The sequence below is a fragment of the Diaporthe citri genome, assembly GCF_014595645.1.
Source record: "Diaporthe citri strain NFHF-8-4 chromosome Unknown scaffold_1, whole genome shotgun sequence".
Lineage (NCBI taxonomy): Eukaryota > Fungi > Ascomycota > Sordariomycetes > Diaporthales > Diaporthaceae > Diaporthe > Diaporthe citri.
In genome coordinates, this window is record NW_025064846.1 from 4,970,661 (window position 1) to 4,983,810 (window position 13,150).

At 57.7% G+C, this 13,150-nt stretch overlaps 5 protein-coding genes across 5 annotated transcripts; 4 read left to right on the forward strand and 1 right to left on the reverse strand.

Annotated features, from left to right (window-relative positions):
• Window positions 1–462: 462 nt before the first annotated feature.
• INS49_001364 (uncharacterized protein) lies at window positions 463–2,023 on the forward strand (the record flags this gene model as incomplete). The annotated part of the gene is made up of 3 exons (XM_043162193.1): window positions 463–673; window positions 736–1,759; window positions 1,834–2,023. The coding sequence occupies 3 exons, from the start codon at window positions 463–465 to the stop codon at window positions 2,021–2,023; spliced, it is 1,425 nt and encodes a 474-aa protein (XP_043030699.1).
• Window positions 2,024–3,025: 1,002 nt separating this feature from the next.
• INS49_001365 (uncharacterized protein) lies at window positions 3,026–4,537 on the forward strand (the record flags this gene model as incomplete). Its single annotated transcript, XM_043162194.1, has 1 exon — window positions 3,026–4,537. One exon carries the CDS (start codon window positions 3,026–3,028, stop codon window positions 4,535–4,537), a length of 1,512 nt encoding a protein of 503 aa, XP_043030700.1.
• Window positions 4,538–5,110: 573 nt separating this feature from the next.
• Window positions 5,111–7,774, reverse strand: INS49_001366 (uncharacterized protein; the record flags this gene model as incomplete). The annotated part of the gene is made up of 2 exons (XM_043162195.1): window positions 5,111–6,820; window positions 6,872–7,774. 2 exons carry the CDS (start codon window positions 7,772–7,774, stop codon window positions 5,111–5,113), a joined length of 2,613 nt encoding a protein of 870 aa, XP_043030701.1.
• Window positions 7,775–8,740: 966 nt separating this feature from the next.
• On the forward strand, window positions 8,741–10,345 carry INS49_001367 (uncharacterized protein; the record flags this gene model as incomplete). Its single annotated transcript, XM_043162196.1, has 4 exons — window positions 8,741–9,572; window positions 9,688–9,700; window positions 9,974–10,204; window positions 10,249–10,345. The coding sequence occupies 4 exons, from the start codon at window positions 8,741–8,743 to the stop codon at window positions 10,343–10,345; spliced, it is 1,173 nt and encodes a 390-aa protein (XP_043030702.1).
• A 1,610-nt stretch (window positions 10,346–11,955) lies between these two features.
• Window positions 11,956–12,652, forward strand: INS49_001368 (uncharacterized protein; the record flags this gene model as incomplete). Its single annotated transcript, XM_043162197.1, has 4 exons — window positions 11,956–12,009; window positions 12,152–12,457; window positions 12,515–12,564; window positions 12,643–12,652. 4 exons carry the CDS (start codon window positions 11,956–11,958, stop codon window positions 12,650–12,652), a joined length of 420 nt encoding a protein of 139 aa, XP_043030703.1.
• Between the last annotated feature and the right edge of the window lie 498 nt (window positions 12,653–13,150).

Genomic DNA, 13,150 nt, shown 5'->3' on the forward strand with positions numbered 1-13,150 from the left:
CCGTCCGGTTTCTGCCGAGATCGGGGAGACTTGGGGGAGAGCTCCGTGGCCCGAGCTCCCCCAGCTGGCGTTTTCTCCAGCAGAGCTCCGGCCAGCCTCGAAACGTAGGACCCGATTGAGATCTTTTTTGAGGTATTTCTTTTGACTAGATAGGAAGACATCGCCGACAGCTGCTCCTGCTGACTTTGGATTGCCCCAATTCTTATTCATTTTCTCTAGCGCAAAATGCTTTCCTCGGCTGCACGAACATCATGCGCCTCCGGCTCCGCCATGCGCTGGCTGGCTAGGCCGAGGGGTAACGGCGTGAGGGCCATGAGCACATGCTTCTCAAGCTCCGCCGCCTGCCACTCGGTGCCTGTGGTTGGCCGCCAGCCGCGAAGCAACGAGTCTGCCGTCTCCTCTCCTCGAGCCGCACCTACGCAATTCACCTCCACGAGACAATTCCACGCCTCATCCACAAGAATGGCTGCTGCTACCAGAACCGAGAGCGATGCCTTTGGCGAGATCCAGGTCCCCGCCGACAAGTACTGGGGCGCCCAGACCGAGCGATCCCTCGAGAACTTCCGCATCAACCAGCCCCAGGACCGCATGCCCCCGCCCATCATCAAGGCATTCGGTATTCTCAAGGGCGCTGCCGCCAAGGTGAACGTGCGATATGGCCTGGGTATGTCGAGTCCCCGAACCGAGGACCAGCACGGCTCGGAGCCCAGTCACACTTACAATGCGGCTCTCTAGATCCCAAGATCAGCGAGGCCATCCAGCAGGCTGCCAAGGAGGTCGCCGACCTGAAGCTGATCGACCACTTCCCTCTGGTTGTCTGGCAGACCGGCTCCGGCACCCAGTCCAACATGAACGCCAACGAGGTCATCTCCAACCGAGCCATCGAGATCCTGGGCGGCCAGAAGGGCTCCAAGAAGCCCGTCCACCCCAACGACCACGTCAACCGCTCCGCCAGCTCCAACGATACCTTCCCCACCGTCATGCACATCGCCGCGGTGCTCGAGATCGAGGGCGAGTTAATCCCGAGCCTGAAGAGCCTGAGGGAAGCCCTGCAGAAGAAGGTTGACGAGTTTGAGGCCAAGAAGATCATTAAGATTGGGCGGACACACTTGCAGGACGCCACCCCCCTGACGCTGGCCCAGGAGTTCTCAGGCTACGTGGCTCAGCTCGACTATGGCATCAAGAGGGTCGAGTCCAGCCTGCCGGAGCTGCGCCAGCTGGCGCAGGGTGGCACGGCTGTTGGCACCGGGATCAACACGTTCGAGGGCTTCGCCGAGGCCATCGCCGAGGAGGTGTCCAAGGCGACGGGCACCCACTTCGAGACGGCGCCAAACAAGTTTGAGTCTCTGGCGGCCCACGACGCCATCGTGCAGGCGCACGGCTCCCTCAACACCTTGGCCACGTCGCTGAACAAGATTGCTCAGGACATCAGGTACCTGGGCAGCGGCCCTCGATGCGGTCTTGGAGAGCTCATCCTGCCCGAGAATGAGCCCGGCTCCAGCATCATGCCCGGAAAGGTCAACCCCACCCAGTGCGAGGCCCTCACGATGGTCTGCGCGCAGGTCATGGGCAACAATGTCGCCTGCACGATCGGTGGCATGAACGGCCAGTTCGAGCTCAACGTCTACAAGCCTCTGGTCATCCGCAACCTGCTTCACAGCACGCGCCTGCTGGCGGACGGCATGCGGTCGTTTGAGAAGAACCTCGTTGCGGGCCTGCAGGCCAACGAGGAGAAGATTGGCAGCATCATGAAGGAATCGTAAGTTCAGGTGCCCCCTGACAGATTGTAAAGATTTACACGAGAGGAGTGGCTAACGTTCTGTGCCACAAAAGCCTCATGCTTGTCACCTGCCTCAACCCCAAGATCGGCTACGACATGGCCAGCAAGGTCGCCAAGAATGCGCACAAGAAGGGCCTCACCCTCAAGCAGTCCGCACTGGAGCTCAACGCACTGACAGAGGAGGAGTTCGACACGCTCGTGAAGCCGGAGCTGATGGTCGGGCCCAGCCCGTACAAGGGCTAAGCCGCAGTGCCTGTGATATATTACCTGCAAATTGCGCAGCTTGGGTTGAACGTGCATGCACGGAAATCGAGAGCTGCGCCCTATGTGCCTCCACAAATTGGTCCTCTATTTCCGTTCGCGATAGCGTTACCGCTGGAGAAGAAGAGAAGAAGAAGAAAAAGAAAAACATTTTCCAAAAACTGGCAGCCCATACGGCGAGTACAAAATAGATAAAAGACAGGAGAAGAGGGCACACAAGAGTTGCACTACGACAGGACGACGACACTAGCAAATGTCAGCGTTAATGTTGCATAAGCCTGGGTCCGCGATTCAGCCCTACCCAGCTGACATGGCTCACTCTTCCCTGATGCCGTTGCGGCCCTCCTGAAGATCGACAATGAACCCTGGCCTGTGCTGGTCGGAGTAGAAGCTCCCTCCCAATGGCGGCTCCCCGCGGCGAGGGCCACGCGTGGCTGAGGGCCCATCTCGGGCAAGGGGCGGCCTGCACGTCTTTGGCTGCAGTGCAGCCGGGCCGAGCTACGGCATGTTTCCGAATCCTGGAAAATAGGCAAAGCCAATTCCTGAAGCGCATGCCTCGACCCCTCGGCCCCTCTCTCTTCCAAGGCCACAGCCCACGGTCCACCGCCCACCCGAGCCTGAGCCTGAGCCTGAGCAGAGCAGAGCAAAACTCAAAGCCAAAGCCAAAAGTCAGAGCCGGTGCCGGTGCCCGGGCCCTGACCAGTCAGTCATTCGTCCAGTCAGTTTGTCCGTCAGTGAGCGAGCCTGAAGAAGGCTTTTTTCCAGAGCCACCAGACCCCAGTGTCATCATCATATCCACATCCTGCATTGTTGTACATGTCCGTCCGTATAATCGATAGGCCCCATCCCATAGGCGCCCTGCCACCTTGTTGACATCGGTTATCCCACGATTGCATCGCTCGTGTAAAGGGAACACCAGGCGTGCCGGCAGGGAGACAGACAGACACACTGCCCGCTACTCTGCACGCTGCACCCTCACTCACCATGACGACTAGTAACGACAGCCCCTCCAAGCCCATCTCGGTCCGGCCACGGCTCGACTCCTCCAAGAGGAGCAGCTCCTACCTGCAAGAGTTCCAGCAGTACCGCCCGCCCAACAAGCCCGAGAGCAACTTTGGCATCGACACCGTCGTCGAGGATGCCTCGGGCCAGGCCAGAGGACCCGCTGCCGCTGCTACCAACGTCGACGCCGTCAAATCCACGCCTTCCCCAAAGGCACCCGCGCCTTACCGGGGCGTCCCCTCGCCGGACAACCCGCCCAAGGTCGTCGAGAGCGGCTTGAACCACGACCTGTCGCACCCCAACTGCGCGCCCGCACCCGGCGCCTCCTCGCAGAAGCTGGTTGCCACCCTCTTCTACAAGACCAAGAACAGGCGCATCTCCAACAATGCCGTGCCCTCGCCCCAGGCGCCCGCCTCGCCCAGGAAGCAGCAGCCCGCTGCGGCCCAGCCCGAGGGCTCCGACATCCCCGCCAACATGGCGCCCACCACCGACCCCGACTCCTTCCCCCTCGAGCCGCCCGCCGCCGAGCCGGAGCCCCTCGACCACCTCTATGGCTCGTACGTGTCGCCGCTGTGCGTCACCTCGTTCCTGCACCTCATGTCGGGCTTCCCGCTGCCGCCCGGGTCCGAGAACATGACCTCGGCCCACCGCTGCCTCGACAACAGCGAGCACCCGCTCGTCGTCGAGCTCACCCTGTCGCCCGCCCCGGCCCCGAGCTACCTGGAGCTGGCCGACCTGCGCAAGCACGAGCTCATCTACCGCTTCGAGCGCGAGTGGAACGTCGACGTCGCCCTGCAGCGCGACCTGCTGTGGCGCCGCCACCCGCGCCTGGTCGTCTTCGACATGGACAGCACCCTCATCACCCAGGAGGTTATCGACCTGCTGGCCGCCACCATCACCGACCCCCCCGACCTGGCCGCCCGCGTCGCCGACATCACCCACCGCGCCATGCTGGGCGAGCTGCAGTTCGAGAGCGCCTTCCGCGAGCGCGTCGCCCTTCTGCGCGGCCTGCCCGAGTCCATCTTCGCCGAGCTGCGCTCCGCCCTGGACATCACCCCCGGCGTGCGGCCGCTGATCCGCGCCCTCAAGAGGCTGAGCGTGCGCACCGCCGTCCTGAGCGGCGGCTTCCAGCCGCTGACGGCGTGGCTCGCCTCCGAGCTGGGCATCGACCACGCGCACGCCAACGAGGTTGTCATCGACGAGGCCGGCCGCCTGACGGGCGAGGTCTCGGGCGTCATCGTCGGGCGCGAGCGCAAGGCCGAGCTGCTGGCGCAGATCGCCAAGGACGAGGGCATTGACCTCAGCCAGGTCGTCGCTGTGGGTGACGGCGCCAACGACCTCAAGATGATGGCCACCGCCGGCCTCGGCGTCGCCTGGAACGCCAAGCCCAGGGTGCAGATGGAGGCCGGCGCGCGACTCAACGGCGAGAGCCTGCTGGATCTCCTTTACCTGTTTGGCTTCACGAGGGAGGAGATAGAGATGTTGTATGCTTAGTTCACGTGTTTAGCTTTTGATATCCTGGAAATGGAGACGGATGAGGCGGACGCAGGGCTAGGAGAGTGGGTTTGAGGGTTGGTAGGAGGATGGAAGGAGAGAAGGGGGTTGCTTCACTTCCAGAGCTGGCCCGGTAGAGTGAATGACTAGACGGGGCGGACTTTCACAGGCCGGTGAGCAATGGGCCATTTTGGCAACGTAGGAGAATTCCAAGATCTTTTACATGAGATGGCGATGGATATGGGGCGATCTTTGAGACTTGTTTGCGCTCTTGCGAATCTAGTAGTATAGAAAGGGATGGTCGTCTCCCCAGACCCGTGAAAGAATCGTTCCCCAAAAAAGACAATGATTGGCATATCCAGTATTGCCAAATTACTTTTACCCCGTGTCGTGTCCCTCCGTGTTCAAGACCCCTTTCGCCCAGCGAATCAAGACCGCCCTCGATTCGGTTCCACACCGACTTATCCGCTTAACCTTTCGGTACTGTATAACGCTCTCGCTCGGTCGCTGAATCCACATCCGGTGATGGAGCGTAGAATCGCTAGAGTTATCGTCTTGGGACGGCGAAGCAGCTCAGATCTGCTCTTCGGGCTTCCCGGGCAATTCTTGTGCTTGTGCCTCACCTCCTTCCTTGATTTCGCTGGTCTTGCTAGCCTCGCCCGTCTCCTCCGCGTGATCCGTCCGCGAAGTCTCCTCAATCTGGCCACTCAGGCCCGTCTCGTCGGCCTGGGATGGCTGGGCTATCTCATCGGGTTGGACGGGATGAGCTGGCTCGGATGCCACGGTTTCAGCAGGGCCTGCTGGAAGAGACGGCGGTGGTGCATCGTCTTCGGCTTGTTGGTTCAGACTCGTAGACAATGAACCAAGGATATCGAAGCTTCCGTCCTCCGTTACCACGTCTTCAGTTCCCACGTCCTCGGTTCCCACATCTGGAGTTGGCCCTTCAGCGGCTCGCACATCGTCGGCTCCAAGTAGGTCCTTGGCGCCAGCATCTTCGGCACCGGCAGTCTCGGCAGCATTCTCGTCACCGGCATTCTCGGCTCCTAAGGCTTCGGTTCCCGCGTCCTCGACAACTACATCTGCGGCAATGTCGCCCTCAGCATGTACGCCCTCAGCAGGTATTCCCTCTGCACTTCCGGACTCATCCTTGACGTCACCAGTGCCTACATCACCCATTACCTCCTCTACCGGGACTTGTGCGACTGGCGGTGGCGAGGGCGAGGGGGCAGGCGCAGGTGCTATGACCGGGGATGGTGGCGCCGGCTCAGTGACAGCAGGAACTTGCTGCTCTAAAGGTCCAATCGCCTGGCCGGGCATGGGTTCCTCGTTGGATGGTAGCGGGACGTCTTCCTTTGGCGGCGCGGCTGGAAGTTCTTCGACCTGCGATGGTGGCTCAACTACCGGTGGCGGCTCGACTGCAGGCGATGGCTCAACTACAGGCGGAGGCTCAAATACAGGCGGAGGCTCAAATACAGGCGGTGTCTCGACGGCGGGTGGCCCCTCGAGCGCTGGTGGCGGATCGGCAGCAGGTAATGGTTCGACGACGGGCGGCGGCTCGATGACAGGTGCTGACTCGACGACGGGTACTGACTGAAATACATCGGATGGGACAATTGTTTGATTTGGGATCGGCTCTGGGCCTGTGTCCTGGGATTCGGTATTGGTGGAGGTGACACCATCCATTCGGGAATCCTCTGTAGGAATTGCCTCTGCGGGTACTGGAGCGGGCGGTTCTGCAGGATCATTGTCAACGGGATTTTCTCTAAAGAACGCCTGCGAGAGCAGAATTGGTTGCTGCGGCTCTGGCATGGATGGCTGAAGGCCGAGGGTGGACTCACCCGGCACCTCAGAGAGACCAGCGTCTGCGCTCGCGGCGGCGGCGGCGGCGGTTGTTGTTGCTATTGGCGACAGGTGTGGTGATGGATCCGTCGGCGACCGAAGCGTCACATTCTTCAGCGGGCTTCCCTCGAGCTGCACAGGGTCGGTGACCAACTGAGGCGGCGCGAGGTTCGCACCCGGCTGTGCCACCTCTGCCGACGTTGTAGCAGGCGGAGCATCTGTAGCAGGCGGAGCATCTGCAACAGGCTCCGGAGGCGGGTATGCAGGGGCGTCTTTCATCTCCTGATCTTCCCCCTCGGCGGCAGGTGTCCCGCTCTCATCGCCATCGCCCTCGTCGTCATCGCCAGATCCCTCGTCTCCATCGTCGTCATCAAGCGCACTAGACTCGTTCATTTCGATATCACCAGCGGCCCGAGAGGCATCCTCAGACTCGATCTTAACACCCTGTGAAGTTGTTAGGCACACGCGACCCGACTCCAAGAGGCGCATACTCACATCTGGACCGACGTTCTCGGGCTTGACTTCGGTGGACCCATCCTGCTGGGGAACAGGTCGAGTGGGGGTAGCCAGTGGGAGCCTTCCCCGGCCTCTCCCAGCACGGCCGCGGCCACGGCCTTTCTTCTTCTGAGGAATAGGTGGCTTTCTTCTCGCAGGCGTCGCTATGGGCAATACTGCCTCGCCAGTCGCCTCGGGTGCGGGAACAACACTGGTAGAAATAATCTCCCCGTCGACGCGCTGTCCGTCGGGGACAATGACTTCTTGCGTATATGGGTTCCCAGCAGCATCTAACCTCTTGACTGTAGCTTTCGTGACCATAGGTCCTGTGACCTGCGTTCCGAGCTGTTTTGACGGCCTCGTGATAGTATTTTTTTGTCTTGGAGCCAGGTGGTTGATCCCTGCATCCTCGGCGCTGCGCTCCAGCCGTACCCATTTCCTGACCTTGAAGCCGTAGCCCTCGCTCGCCGCCGACTCCTTCTTGTCCTGTTTTTCACCAGGTATACCGTCGGCGTCGGCGTCGTCTTCCTCGGGAAGCGGCCGCTTCTTGTACAGCTTTCCAGAACGCGCCAGCCTCAGCAGTTCTTGGTTGTGTGGGGTAAGCAGAGGGGTGTCCCTGGGCATTCCATGTGGTAGTTCCACAGCCCAGCGGTCCTGCTTCTTGTTTTCTTCACGTTCGGGAGGGGGTGCAACAGTCACCGTTTGCTTGCGCCATTGCCGGACCGGGAGACCTTGTGATTGCTCGTCAGCTTCTGATTCGGGTGTGCCATACGCGGACTCCGGATGGTTAGTAGTGGCCTTCGCGTGGTGAGGCCGGTAGGCCTCCTTAGCAGCAGCCACAAGGCGATTGTGGAGGTAGACTTGGTGATCTTCCCAATCTTCTATTGTCCGAGAGCCTTCCATAGTTCATGCAAGAATCAAGGAAGCATGAAGATTCGACTTTGTCGGATTTGAATGAACAGAGACAAGCGCATTTTCGTACCTTCAAAGTCATCGTGTTCCGCGAGTCCGCTTCGGTTTCCGCGCCTTGTATTAGTGGCCGTTGTCCTGTACTGCGAGTTGCGCCATTGCTGTCAGCACCTTGATAGGGTATCTTAGAGGGATTGAAAAAGTCTTGTGACTGACACCAGGAGCCATAGTAGCAAGTCTTGGGCAAGAATGGCCGATGAGGCTGCGCGCTGGAGTGTAGACGGCGCCGTCGCGGCGAGCAACGTTTCGTTCGAGGGCCCTCGAGTGCTGATTGAGGATCAGATGAGATGGAATTAGCCTATGGTAGCTGTCAACATCAAGCGATCAAGGTGCCGATGAGTAAGCCGTGGTGATAATCCTGATATTGGTCATGTGGCATGTGATTCGAGTCGCGCAAAGGTCCGTCGTCGCGATGCGGGCATTGGGTGACGCGCCGGTCGAGGCTGGTTCCAAGGCTCGGAGCACGCACGTAGAGGCACACAGCTAGCCACCGCGCCTGGCCACTTTAGGTTTGGCCGGCGACCTGTTTATGGGCGGAGGGTTAAACCCTGACAATTCGATCTCGACCGTGGCTCTGGGCCTATGAGCAGCTACGCTGTAGACCATGCCCTTGAATATCATCAACCTTGCTGGTCGCGACTGCTGCTCCTCATCCTGTTCCTGCTCATCAAGTGATCGCCCAGTCTAGCTCTTTTTTTCTTGTCTGATACCCATTTCTGCACTCGGTTAGACCACTCTGCCCGCCCTTGACAGCTCATAATCCTAGTGTGTGTCACTGGCGACTCGCTCATCACTGATTGCCGCGCCTGGGGCAGTTTCTGTCCTGCACTTGAGTGCTCCTTTTGGGCTGGTTCATTTGAGCAATACTAGGCTGGACAGTGTGGGTCCATATTTATCATCATGGGCGAAGCCTGGGATGACCTCGCCGCATTTCGAGCCCGCCGTGGAGAATGCGCCGAGGAGGTTGCCAAGATAAAAGCAAGATGCGCCCAGGACCATTCACAGCACAAGCATGTCCTCGAGTGTCGCGACTGCTACCCACAGGTCATCAATTGCATGCGCAGCTGGTTCCTGGACACCAAGAACCAAGAGTGGTTCTCCGGGCGTGAGGTCTTTCTAGGCGAGCTCAAGGCCTTGTTCGCTGCGGCGCTGGATCATGCGGTCGGCTTGGAGGAGATCGATGCGCGCATCGACACGGAGCGGCGCAAATGGTATCAGGAGCAGATCAAATCCTCGCCCAGCATTCGAAAAAGCCTGGAGGAGTTGACGGATCATAAAGATGTACTGGCGAAAGTCGGAAGTGGCGCACCCTTCGAGGACCTCTTGGAGTCTATGCAAGCCGCCCTTGACGGTGCCAGCAGCAGGGAGGATGCCAAAAAGAGTCTGGACCGTCTGATCGTGGCCAAGTCGCCAGAGGAAAAGTACCAGCTCTACAAGGAGACGTTCTTTCATGTCTCATCGGACGAGCACATCTCCGAAAAGACACAACTATATGCCGACCGCCTCCAGACCGGCGCAACCATGGACGAGATCGTGAACAAGATTTCCTTGGACCGCCGCTCGAGCATAGGTGCATCGGACCAGAAGGAGAGGAACCGCAAGCGGATAGACGAGCTCCGCAGGGCCAGGGCCGCGCATGAGCTGCAGAAGTCCAAAAAGGCGAGCGGTCGCAAGGACACACAGAAGCCACAGCCTTCGAACGAAGTTTACGACCAGCCCCCATGCAGTGTCTGTAGGAGAGATGTGGACACCAGGAGCTTCTATCCGTGCAACGCATGCGTGGTCATGGTGGATGCAGGCATCCGGTCCAGGATGACGGTCTATTGCTCGCATGCTTGCAGAGACAGTGACCGAGGCGAAGTGAGTTCATGAATCTTCTATTGTCATATCTCTATGCTTGTTTGCAGGCGATTGAGGTTGCATGAGGCGAGCGACTGAGTAGTGATGTGACTCGCTGTCAAAGCTCTGAAGTTACCTATCGGGCATGCTGTCTTTGGATTGCCACCTTGGATACATTCCCTGGGTAATCTCTTCTGAGCTATCTCGTTGTTGCCCAGGACCCCTTTGAAGCCTCAGCCTTGCGTGTTCGCCTCACACATCTGCCAGGGTGCAACCTTTGCTAACGGGGACCAGGAGCTCCACATGGAAGAAAGCCACGGATGTGCAAGCGGCAACTATTGCACGCAGATCACCGACGAGGACATCGATATGGATATGGACAGCAAGCGGTTACTTCTGTGCCGGGAATGCACTCATCTTCACAAGATCGAATCCATTTTCTGCTCCCTACGATGCGCAGACACCAATTTCCGGCGCCATCGAGAAGAAGTACACATACCAGGCCGGACGCGAAGATCGATTCAGGTAAACAGGGACATTGACGACATAATCTTTGACGGGGAGGACAGGTCGAGGTACCATGCGAGGGACATCAAGTTGCACGTGGTGCCACTGGATGATATGTTGGAAGACTTCGCGCAGAAGAACGGGATCGATATACATTGACGGCTCCTGCTTACCTTTGTGACCCGGTACTCAACTCACGTAAATCCATGTGTGAGTTGGGTTTCCGGGAGGGGAACATGTTGGTTCTATCACCAACAGGTGAGTCAGGCGGCGCCGAGCTGAACAACGGAAATTATGACATCAAAGGCGTGAGTGCCGCACAACGTTTTTCCCATGGAACTGAGGTCGGAAGTACATGGTAAAATACCCATGCAAATGAATCATCCTTTAGAACACTGGCTCTCCTCGAAACCTCCTATGTGTCCTTGTCTCTCGCCATCCAAATCACCTGAATCTCTCCAGCGTGTGAAGCCTTCGTCAGTCAACGGAGCGATGTGGATGTTCAGACATTTGTCACGATCCTTGCCATGGAGCCTCAGCAGTCTGTCCTTTTTTGGTATATTGATGTGCTCATGATCGTTCTTAGTGATTGTTGACATGGTTCATGAGAAAGACAACATGGTTTGATGCGGGCTCATGTAAGCTAAATTCATCAGAGTCTCGTCTCCACAATGGCACTCGGCGTCGTCTATACCGTATTCATACCTGAGTGTCTCATTGGATTTTCTATGTGAAAAGCGGGTTTATGTAGGAGCAGTTGTGTTTCTACGAGGCATGAAATAGTAACCGTTCATTTGCAACGCTGTTCTCTGTGTCCCAAATCGTAGAGCTAGGTGTAAACAGCCTGAAGATCAGAGACCGAAAGTAAGTAACCACAATACCCGATGTCTTCAATGGCTGAGATCGGAGTAAACATCTCAGTATAATGGCCAGTGTTATCAGATTCATGCAATGGACGAATGGCCTCAGTAAGAAGGCACGCTACAAGAGACCAGAACCTTGGAGAGCAGCAGTTTAGAAACTGGTTACTTGAGTGTCAATGCCGTGACATGAGTTTCTTCGATCGCTTGAAAATAACCACGGTGCCTGTGATATACAACGAAATTTCCCAATAATTACACGATAATATGTATCGAAAGAGCCCGACCAAGAAGAAGTGTGCTCAAGAATCAACGTCCGTTTCAGCACCATCTCATTAGATGGCACTCTTGGTCATGAAACGCCCCGAGCTGGATTTCATTTGCTTAAGAAGGCGGAATCCATGGAATTTCGGACACTTCTACGGGCAGACACTTTCCTGTTCCCTCTGCTCGGGCATGCTCCTCGGCCGAAGGAGTTGAGGCAGACCAGATTGTCTTCAGCTCCAATCGGGATTCAGCACCTGTTGATGCATGAAGGGAGGAAAGAGCTACAGTTGTGAACCAATAAATACATGTACAGTAAAGCGACGAAAGAATCAAAGTCTCGTTCGAAACTATTAAACCCGAGTAACCAGAATGTGTGGAAAGGGGGACCAGTGTCGTGGTAGTGATGTTGGCGGAGGATGTTGATAGTCAGAGAGCGGGATACTGCACCAGCGGTTGGGGGCCTAACTGCAGTGTACTTGTCCGGCAAGGCCGAGCCCGACCCTTCTCAATGCGAGCGGCCTCGGGCCCAAAAAGTGTTGCATCATAGGCCGCGCCGGCCTTAGATTTCAAATAGCCCAGAAAATCTCCTTCCCTCCGCCCCTCCCATCTGTCCCCATGCACATTCCCTAGCCCACCTTCGCCATGTCGCTATCATCGGCGCTCAAGGGCGATTCGCCCCAGCAAGTGCGGTCGTTGGTGAGTCCCTCGCGGTCCAGGCTGCAGCACCGATCCGGGGTCGCAGCGGGCGCAAGACACGCGGCGCCCGCCCCCCTCGCATTTAAAAAAAACCAGTGATATTGACCACTTTTCGTGCCAGTACCGCCAACTCCTCCGACAGAGCGAGCAGTTCGCATCGTATAATTTCAGAGAATACGCGAAGCGGCGGACACGGGACGCGTTCCGTGAGAACAAGGCGGTCGAGGACCAGAGGAAGATACAGGAGCTGGTGCAGAAGGGCCTGAAGGAGCTGCAGATGATGAAGGTGCAGTCCAGTCTCGTGCCTCCTCTCGGGAGGACATGCACAAACGAGTGGCTCCCCACCATTCGTCTTGCAGAGGACGGAGAGGCTAACATGTGGCAGCGGCAAACGGTGGTCGGCCATTTCTTCGAGCTGGATCGATTGGTCGTCGAGGGCGGTATCTCGGTATGCTGGCTCCCCAGGAGCACCCTGGCGGACTACAACAGACTGACGGTTATGCAGGGCAAACAGAAGGGAAATAAGGGAGGCATCGTGCGACAGAAGGATCAGGGGTACGTTGACGCCGTTACTCTGGCGTCCAGGCAACTACCTCCTCGGTGAGCTCTGCTAACATACTATCTATTCAACAGCTGGGACTGAGCCGCCTCACACACGGGCGGCTGCACTCTGACAGTCCATGTGCTTTACGAGCTAGAGGCACTTGAAGACTGGATCTGGTAACTTGATGGGTTGGACATCGTCTGTCTATGGCGTTTCCGGGCTCGGAGAAGGCCATTGTACATCAACACTGCCGTGTACAACAGGAGCTCAGTGGCAAGAGCAGGGACACGGGACATTGAAAAGGACAGGGAAGAAAGCGGCAGGCCCGGCCTCATGATGCTTGCAATCTAGGCAGGTTGCAGTTCGTGACTGGTATATGGACGAGGTCGATTTCTGGTCATGAAGGGGTCTTGCGTCGCTCATTGTCGATTACATGCACTCCTCACTTCCACAAATGATACCATGAACGCTTTGAGCTTGCAGAAGCGTCCTGAATCTGAATTCTCGTTTCCCAAAAAATCCCATGGTGGGCAGTAATGCCTGCTGGATATGCTGTATGAGTGTGGTATTCAACTACCGAGGTGGTGTTTCTTAGCC